The sequence below is a fragment of the Monopterus albus genome, unplaced genomic scaffold, assembly GCF_001952655.1.
Source record: "Monopterus albus unplaced genomic scaffold, M_albus_1.0 scaffold372.1, whole genome shotgun sequence".
NCBI lineage: Eukaryota > Metazoa > Chordata > Actinopteri > Synbranchiformes > Synbranchidae > Monopterus > Monopterus albus.
The window spans coordinates 275,493-285,636 of record NW_018128252.1 but is presented as its reverse complement, the minus strand read 5'-3'; the positions used below and the strand labels follow the sequence as shown (position 1 = coordinate 285,636).

Genomic DNA, 10,144 nt, shown 5'->3' with positions numbered 1-10,144 from the left:
TGTCACAGTTGCAGGCGCGAGCTGCTTTAAATAGGCCAAAAGGCCAAACCCCAGTTTCTAACAGGCCCGGAACAAAGTGAAGGTTTTCTGAAAGACGTTGTGATTGGCCTCCTGCTGGCCCTAGAGAGCGTGTTGGGACATGGCACAACACGGAGGGGATAGCAGCAAGTGGAGGACACGGCGTCACGGTAAGACTGTTCACGAATTTTAACTGTGTCTTTTTTAGCACAATAAGACTGTTCACAAATTTTAATTCTGTATTATGACATTTAGTCTTATTAAGTGCTTAACAATAAGCCAAACTCGTCCTATCAAAGCAATAGCAATGCCATTTAAAGCCCGATAACTTAACAGTTAAGACACCTTCATTATTAGCGCTTGTAATGTGTAGTTAACTTATGTTAGGCTGCTAAAAGGCGATTGATGAAATAACATTGGTCTGCTACAGGTCGCTGGACATGAAAATCGAGGTATTATCCTAAGTACAAACAACAGTGAGGACTGCAGCCATGGACTTGTTCAAGCAACAGAATGTGGAGGATTTCTATGAAATCGGCGAAGAGTTGGGGAGGTATGCAGTACTGTCCACAGTGAAATAAATGCCAGTATTTGCATAGGTTTAAAATTTTACTTAATGAATAATCGTAGGATGTTTAAGGTAAATCAGAATACAAATAACTGATAGGGTAGTGTGAATAGGGACACTTTAATAAATATCAAGACATAAATGGCTTAAATCTGATCATGTAGGCTACTGGTGAATTGAGAAAACTTGGCATTAGATAGATTGATAGAATCATTAAAACAACACGAGGACACTGAAACGGGCAGAAGGGAAAAGGGGAGAAATGTTTAATAGAAAATGTATTTTTGTAGTATAACCCTAAATTTCATAATAAGTATCACTTAGACTAAAAGACTGGAAAAAGGAGGTTGCATCTCTTACCAAGTATTAATTGCTATAACAATATGGAAATTGCACTGAATCATTAACTGCATGCTGCTAATAATGACTGCACCAGTGAAATGACTCTTTATATTCTCCTTCACTGCTTTAACAGGAGTCAAACTGTGTGCTAAAGCTTCCTCTCTGACTGACGGCTACTGGAACGTGCACAATTTCAGTTTTCAAAAATGATTTTGGTAAACCTCACATTATTCAAACACATTTCTAAAAGAAGAAAAAGAAACTAACATGTGTTCTAGGTCTAGTTTAGTTGCTCTGCATTGTGGAGTGGAAACAACTGTTACGTGTGTCAAGCTGGGTTTTAATGGAGTCTTCTATCTTTAGCAGTGGCTATATCTGGTCTCAAGCTGTTTACAGATGAGGAAGTAGTGTTGGCTTACAAACCATTCAAGTGACCTAGAAAAATAGCTGTAACTTTTCAATTTGAAATACTTAACATATTAAAACCAGCAATTTATATGAAGTGTTTTCTTGTATTGTGTGAGTGTGTGAGTGTCAAGCTTATCATATTTGCTGCTGAATTTGTGTGACACTATAAATAGCATGTGGTGGGGCAACTTTGATCACAAGCCCACTGCAGCACTGTAGGACACGTTACTGTCGGGCACACAGTCTTCTGTCAATATCTGCAATAAGCCAATATCAGTTGATATATTGGTTGTATTTGGTCCTTTTCTAAAATGAACAATTCATCTGAACCTAACCTATATGTTTTTCAGTAGTTAATAGAAAAGTACTTTAGTCCAAATGGCTTTACTTTTTCAGACTTACAGTTTTCGCATGTCTCTGTTTCAGTGGGCAGTTTGCCATTGTAAAGCAATGCAGAGAGAAATGCACAGGTCTGGAATTTGCTGCCAAGTTCATCAAGAAGCGACAGAGCATGGCTAGTTCCCGAGGAGTGCGACGGGAAGAAATAGAGCGGGAGGTGAACATCCTGCAGCAGATTCAACACCCCAACATTGTCACGCTGCACGATGTTTATGAGAACCGCACTGATGTAGTGCTCATCCTGGAGCTGTGAGTGAGCAGAGGATTAGGTTTCCCAAAAACACAAACCCAACAAAATATTTTGTCCAACACAGGGATATGGGGCTGAGTCTGAGTTTGTTTATCAATTCACATTTATTATATTACCTGTATTTTGGCATTGTGAGAATATGAATTACAAAACAATAATAGTAATGAAATTTTAAAAATTGCAGATATTGGCTAAATTGTTACTAAATAGTTTAAAGTTATTAAAACAAAGTTAAAACTACAGTTTAATAATACGTATTAATATGTAGAATATTTTAATTTGGCAGAATACTGCCCAAGCAGTAGAGGAACGTGTTCACGAACTTAGATTTTTAGGCAGAACTTCTGAAAGATACATCTGACATTTGGAATTAAAGCAGAATCATAATTCTGCAATAACAAAAGTTTCAAGTAATGTAGAATAATTATTATTTAATCTGCTCAGTTTATCGTCATCGTGACTTGTCATAGTAGTAAAAGCACTGGTGGTGCCAACATTAATAGTGCCTCTATTCTGTTCCAGTGCTCCAGTAAGACAGGACATTTAAGTGAAAATGAAGATGAAATTCAGACATCATTCATTTTAGTTTTACACTTGTACTTTTCAAAATGCGATATGTCAAAATGTCTACCCTGAAAAAGGGCTGTCTGTATGTACATGGGTTTTCCACATATTTTTTTATATGACTTTTCCCCTTTACCACATTTACTGTACATTACCACTGCTGATTTTAATGCTACAGTGTGACCCTGCACTGATGTCGTGGCAGCAGGCAGTTGGATGATAAGTGTTTGTGTTACAGGGTCTCTGGAGGTGAACTGTTTGACTTTCTGGCCCAGAAGGAATCTCTGAGTGAGGAAGAAGCCACTCAGTTCATCAAGCAAATCCTCGAGGGCGTCAACTACCTCCATGCCAGAAAAATAGCCCACTTTGATCTCAAGGTTTGTGCAGACAAGACATGCCACCATCTGTAGTACACTGATCAAGCGTTAAACCATGGACATTGTGGTTATGTGGTATGCACTCAGAGGTGGCTCTGGAAAATTATAAGCATTGTTCACTATTTTCTGATATTTCAAAAATTAAATTAACTGATAAAAAAGAATCACTATATTAATCCATAACAAACCCAGTGGAGGTGATTGCACAAGGTTCCAAAACAATGCACTATGCAACACCACATATTCAATTTGGCCTTAATTACTTTGAACATGAACTTTGGCTCAAGTGAAACATTCATGTTTGTTTTAATTAAAGCTGCTTTAGAGTGCTACCATTTGCACCTCTACCTCATTTTTTATTATCAACTGTAAAGCTGAAGAATACATCAGCTCCTGTTTCAGTTTCAGCCATTTTTCAAACAAAAATGTCAGTCAGTCAGTAGTCACAGCTCCTCAGATGTGAAATTTTTCAGCTTATCTCCATTTTATTTTTTTTGTAAACTGAATATCTTTGGGCTGTGGACTATTGCTTAAATATAACAAGCCATTTGAATAGTTGGTTTAGTTTGTGTTTCAAGGCGAGGGAAATTAAAACATATGAATCCAACATTTTTCTCTGTAATTAAAGGGTAAGTAATAATTAAAGCATCGTGGGCTGAAATGTAAAGTAGTTACTGTTACTGGTACTCTACAGGTACACCTTTGCTACAAAAAGGTACACTGTAAATTTGGTTTACATTAATTATGCTTTTGGTTAGGGTTAGTAAAGCACTACTGATTGCAGTCCTATTGGATATTTTTCCATGGTTTACCATTATTATTATAGTAATAGGAAGCTGTTAGAAGACACTGCAGAACAAGCAAAAGTGGACAAACACAATAAAATACAAAACACAGGTTTGGTCCACTAGGTGGAGCAATAAGCTGGATTTAATATATGAAATGTGAAGTGAGTGGTGAACACTAACTTTGGAACAAATAACTGATTATTCATTTATTGTCTGTTAATGATGTTTCTGTTGATATATTGTTCTGAAAAATTAATATCCTGAAGGAAGTATACAGTATTAGTTAATGTTATTTGTATTTCTTTTTAGGTAGGTGGTTCTCAAACATTTTCTGAGTAAATGTTGCTCTCTTTGCAGCCTGAAAACATAATGCTGCTAGATAAGAACGTGCCATTGCCAAGAATCAAACTCATTGATTTCGGTCTAGCTCACAAGATTGAAGCTGGGGTTGAGTTCAAAAATATCTTTGGAACACCTGAGTTTGTTGGTAGAGTGACACACACACACACGCACACACACACCTAAGAAGCTCCCCAAATTTTCAATCAAATATAGGATTAATTTTTCCAGTTGTCTGTTTGCCTTTTAAGCACCAGAAATTGTCAACTACGAGCCACTGGGATTAGAAGCAGACATGTGGAGCATCGGTGTCATCACCTACATCCTGCAAGTGCAACCCAAATAATAATGTGACTTATAGCATATTACACATTATCCTGCAGTTTCCCTCAAACGGCATGATAAACTGCTTGTCCTTTAATGTTTTGTTCCAGGCTGAGTGGTGCCTCACCTTTCCTGGGGGAGACCAAACAGGACACACTGAAAAATATTTCAGCCATAAATTATGAGTTTGATGATGAGTTCTTCTGTCATACAAGCGAGCTTGCCAAGAAATTCATCAGCCACCTGCTGGAGAAAGATAAGCGGTAAAAGTTCAAGGATAACACCACGACTGACATTTTCCTTGGGAGACTTTCGCCAGGACAAGACCACTAATCTTTGTGTTTCAATCTTGAACCTTCACTAGTATCACCCTCTATGTTTATGATAGAAAACTGAAAGTTTCTTTTTCTCTTGTAGGAAAAGATTAACAATTCAAGATGCTCTTAAGCACCCATGGATCAAGGTAAAATGGAAACTTCATATAATGTTCATGGTGTGCAAATTTGCATTGCAATCAGATGATACTGAGCACACGTGTCTGTATTCAGTGGTGTTGCAGCCTGAATTAGAAATTAATTACACCTTTTTGTCATTGATGCACATCAGATAATTTCTTGTAAAGATATACAGTATTTTTTTGTTTTTATTTTATTTCCATAAAAAAACATAAATACACCCCTAACTTTGAACAATTATGACTCTGGTCAATAACAGTCTCAAAAAATGACTAGTCTCAACAAGACAATGCAATGGGAAGGCTCTTCAGCAGCAAAGACTAGAAGACTGATATTGAAGAATAATGTATGGAACCAAATGCATGCAAGCTGCTTCAGAGTGCTGAATTGGAGTGATGATTTATGCTCCAAAATGTCCCTGAGCACCTGGATAAATCAACAGTACAGAAGAAGAATGTTACGTTGCTTTTATGCTCTGCTTTAGATAAGAATTAATCAAACTAGAAAACGGTGGTATCTGAAATACTTGAAGCTTTACATACATCATTATAAAACATGACTGATTTTGAGATTATCTACACATGGAAGAGAAATTCAGATCTGCAATAGTTTGTTGACTCTGAATTCTTCATTTAAATTCATTAGTTTTGTATTAAATTGCCATTACTTTTGTAAAGATAACAATTTTTATGCAGTTATTTTGTACTATCTTGGGTACATTGTTTACCAAAAAAAATCTTTGTTTTCCTAGCTGAATTCAGACTGAAATACCACCGAATATCTAATGTGCAGTTGTACGTCTGGACTAACAAACTATATGAGGATTTTTGTCCAGTATTTTCATCTATGCATGGTAATATATGCAAGTGGTCACTATTTCAGGTTACTTACTGAGGCAACAGGTGCCTAAATGAGCGCTACAGTACACCATTAAGAAATGTATCTACTGATACTAACATGATTACAGCCCAACCTGTGTTTGTGTTGGTCAGCTAAGGTTAGACTTTTTTTGCTTACAGAAATGGGAGTATGCTAAGACTCTTGTAGATGAAAATAATAGAGACACATTTTTCTGTTTGAAGGAAAAGAGCCAAAAAACCCAGGGAAAAAGCATTTGGAAATTAGGGAACACAAACAAAATGTTGACATGAAGAGGCAGACATCCTGTGTTTCATCTTCAAATGTTACGTTGTTCAAAACCTGCACATGAAAAAAACATAGAAAGGTTGGTTAGAAATCTTAGCTAATGGCAGGAATGGAGAACAGCAGGATGAGCTTTTCCTCACTGCAGATTTATCTTCACTGTTATCTGCATGGCATTTGTTTGACTTTAACCTGTGGAAACTCTTACACAATTAGTCAGTTGGGTGGGCACGTGTTAGTTTACAGTGACCATCACTGGCCATCTTATCTGCCACTGAAGGCTGGTCATTTTACACATCCAGCACACAGAAAGAAAGCTTAAGCTTGTACACCCAAATCAGCAAAACGTCTTCTGGTATATACTGTAACAGCATGAGTTCTTCAGTGTGATACAGTCTTTCATAGTCGAGTTCTCTTCACTTTCTGCCAATACAAGTTGTCAGTCAACTCATTTTTGATGTCTGAAACCACTGATATTTTCACTGCATCCATCATTATTTGTAATTTCTCTACAGCCTTATTGTGCACAAACTTGTATTTAGCACAATATGGAAAGGCTATTGGATGTTTATAGTCCACCTTTAACCAAAGCATGCCTTTTAGCTTTTCCCTCTATGGTTGACAGTAACTAACTATTCTTTGTTTTGTCCCATAAGCACAAGGAGGAAAATAAAGCCAAGGAGCTAAAAAAATGGGAGCAACGCCAACTGAAGACCAAGCGCTTGAGGGAATACACTATCAAATCCCACTCAAGCATGCCACCCAACAACACCTATGTAAACTTTGAGCGCTTTGCCCAGGTGGTCGAGGACATAGATCAGATGGAGAGCTCGTTCATTAGCCTGGCAGCAGCCCATGACTCTCTGCAGGAAGATATTGATGTCATGGTCTCCATATACAATGAAAAGGAGGCCTGGTACAAGGAGCAGAGTGAAGGCATACGCAATGAACTTTCACAAATCCGCTACGAGTTCCGTAAAGTGGAGGCTTTGAAGAGGAGTCTGCAGGACGACATGCAGGCTTTCAGCTCCAGCCTCGGCGCTGTCAGCAGCCGCTACCAGGAGAGACAGAACTACTTTGATGTACTGCGCCTGGAGCTGAGCAATGAGCTGAAATGGGTGCAGGAGGTGATGGACTCATTTCCCATGGATGGAGGTGTTGGAGGGTACTCCAACAGCAACTTCTCTACCATCTTCAACAGCGATGTGAATGAAGCCTTGAAAGAGCTGCTAAACCGTTCATGTGGAGGAGAACTGCTGTCTGGGATCAACCTGGACTTTACTGAAACTGGACAGCAAAGATAATTACCTAGTACTGCACAGTTACTATTTAAACACCATTCATTGTCATAATGATGACTAGTAAAGGTGCAATTGGGAGGACTGTGTCAGGCCTTAAAGGATCTTCTCTGATGCTGCACCCAGATATTTAGCAAAAACAGGATTACATGTAAGAAATAAGTAAGCATTATCTTAGTTTTTGCAAACAAATTGTGTATTTACATGCTAAAAATCATAATATGTGCTATAACATGCTCTCAATGTGCTTCCATAAAACAAGAGCACAAGAATGTGCATTTATATAAGGAAAGAAAGGAGACAAACTATTTATAAATATATATGCCTATACATTTTGACAGAAGAGATTCCAATAAATATATACAATGGTATATTTACAGGTTATTGCAGTGAGGACTGGTATCCTGACTAACTGCCCCTGTTATAGTTTAATAAAAAGGCATTAGAATATTTTAAATTGGAGCTTGTTGTCAGGTAAACTCGGGGAGTTATATGTTTTGCCACTACTTAAGAGAGTACCATACCAACTTAGCATTTCACCTCTGCAGCCTTGTCAGAATCCTGATGCACAGTTTAAAAAAAACAAACAAACAAAAAAACTCGACACACCAGAAGGAGATATGTTATCAGTTTTGTTCAACACATTCTTCTTCCTCATCACAACCTAGTATCATCTTCAGATGCAACCAACAAGTGCAAGTGACATCACCAGAGGACATTTATCAGACTTTACTCAAGACATATTAAAGGCTAAATGCAACTTTTTTACATACTGTATGTACTGTAGTAGTAGTAGTAGTAGTAGTAGTAGTAGTTCCCAACACCAGGAAATAAACTTTGATGTGTAGAGTGCCAACTATTGATAAATCACATAACTTAACACATAATAGATTTTTAAAAAATGAAAATGGACTCATACGCTGAAGAGTAGATTAATTCCAAGTTCCAGTTAGGTCCAGATTGATCCATAGTGATATGGAACACAAAGTTGATGTTTACACAACCAAAAAGCACAAGCTTAGTGTAAGATTTGATTCTTATAGGCTTCAGTTACTTTATAAGCTTTAGTTACTTTTCATATCTTTATTTTTCTTGCTTATATGTTGTATATTAAAACTGTATTGATGACTGCCAAATTCTACTGAGTTGAAACTGCATGATGTAACTGTGGAGACATAATGTCTGCATCTTCATTGTAAAGAGATGGCCCGATTTACATCTTCACACAGGCCTGCTCTGCATTTTACAGGTTCTGCTTTGCAATGTAATATTTACTGAGGCAGGGGGCTTACAACGTGTGACGATCACTTGGCCCGTTTTGCATATTCACTAGGTCTGCTTTGTCCTGTATTAGCCTACACAGTTAGGGGGTCTGCACTGCAGACAACCAATTGTTCAGTACTCATTGTTAGCTACCGCCTGAAAATCACAACACTCACAACTGGCTTCTAGCACATGGTCAGCAAGTGGGCGTGGGCAGAGGCTGGCCCGCTCATGCCAAGAGCCCATAGAAATAGGGGACGGGCAACTCCTGTTAGGGGTGGTCTCCACCCAAGAAGATAAATGTAACCAGAACCAATGGCTCGGGGCTTTTGAGAACAGTTTTCCTGCAGAAGTTCTGTCTCTCAGAGCCCAGCACTGTATAGCTTTACCATGTGACCAGACTGATTAAATTTTCTGTTGATTTTATACAGTCCTCTTCTGTCTTCTCTTCTTGCACTTTCAACAAAAGAACTGGGTTTTTCTAACATTACACAGTATTATTTGCGTTGTAAATTTGTACTTGACTGGTTCTTGACCCCTACCTCCAATGTTATTTGATAAGTCTCATGTGTACTGTGAGGTGAATTCTTTTATTTTGAAAAGAGAAGTCTAGTAAACGGATATTTCCCAGTGTGAAATTTATTATGCATTATTGTATCAAAATAAGCATGTGCACATGGATCTTCACTGTTTAGGATAAACAGAAAAGACCGTCCTCAACTTGTCAGTATATTTGTATGAAAAGGTACTACTATCTAATTGGTCAAAAACTGTTGGGGAGAAGCCGTGGTTTAGACTTAACTCTCCCGTGATTGGTCCTTCAGTCCGTCCGTCCGTCCTCCAATCGTCCTCTCTGCTCCAATGGTCGTGAACAGCGCCCTAAAAAGGGGAGAAATACCTATACTGTCTTAATTTCTACATAAACACTCACTTCTTCCTTTGTTTCTAACTAACTGCTCCATATTAGACATTGCTTTCCGGTTCCAATTAAAACTGCTCTGCCTGTGTATGTGTAATGGTTCTACCTTTGAAATTTTCTCCTCTTCCTGGCTTCAGATCTAATCTCTGTTTACTAACCATAGTGTCCCAGTGAACCCTAATTCCCTGGCCTCATCAGCCAGGTGGTGATAATAAATTTACTGTGGACCCTCTTTGCTAAAGCTGTAAATCTAATGAGATTCACTGTTTGAGTGGACCAGTCCCTTTGATGTTAAACAGTGCTCCAGTTGGCTAACACTATAAATATTGACCAGTGATTTAGTGAACACATAGGGTGATATGTAACACGTAAATATAACTGTGAGATTAAAGTATATAGACTTATGTATGCTATAAAATAAAAACCTTAATTCTATTCATATCTACTTAAAAATCACCCTAACAATACATCTTCTTCTTCTTTCGGCTGTTCCTGTTAGGGGTCGCCACAGCGAATCATCTGTTTCCACCTAACTCTATTCTCAGCATCCTCTACTCTCACCCCAGTTAACTTCATGTCCTCTTTTAGCACATCCATATATTTCCTCTTTGGCCTTCCTCTTGACCTCTTCACTAAAGATACTTTCACTCGAGGTACCATCTGCAGTACTTTCACTGAAGGTACTATTA

At 38.0% G+C, this 10,144-nt stretch overlaps 1 protein-coding gene across 1 annotated transcript; it reads left to right on the top strand.

Annotated features, from left to right (window-relative positions):
* The first annotated feature begins 39 nt into the window (after positions 1–39).
* Positions 40–8,783, top strand: dapk2a (death-associated protein kinase 2a). The gene is made up of 9 exons (XM_020585615.1): positions 40–188; positions 449–571; positions 1,763–1,984; positions 2,788–2,926; positions 4,072–4,201; positions 4,305–4,380; positions 4,488–4,640; positions 4,795–4,840; positions 6,632–8,783. Exons 2-9 carry the CDS (start codon positions 510–512, stop codon positions 7,277–7,279), a joined length of 1,476 nt encoding a protein of 491 aa, XP_020441271.1. The 5' UTR covers positions 40–188; positions 449–509; the 3' UTR covers positions 7,280–8,783.
* The last annotated feature ends 1,361 nt before the right edge of the window (positions 8,784–10,144 follow it).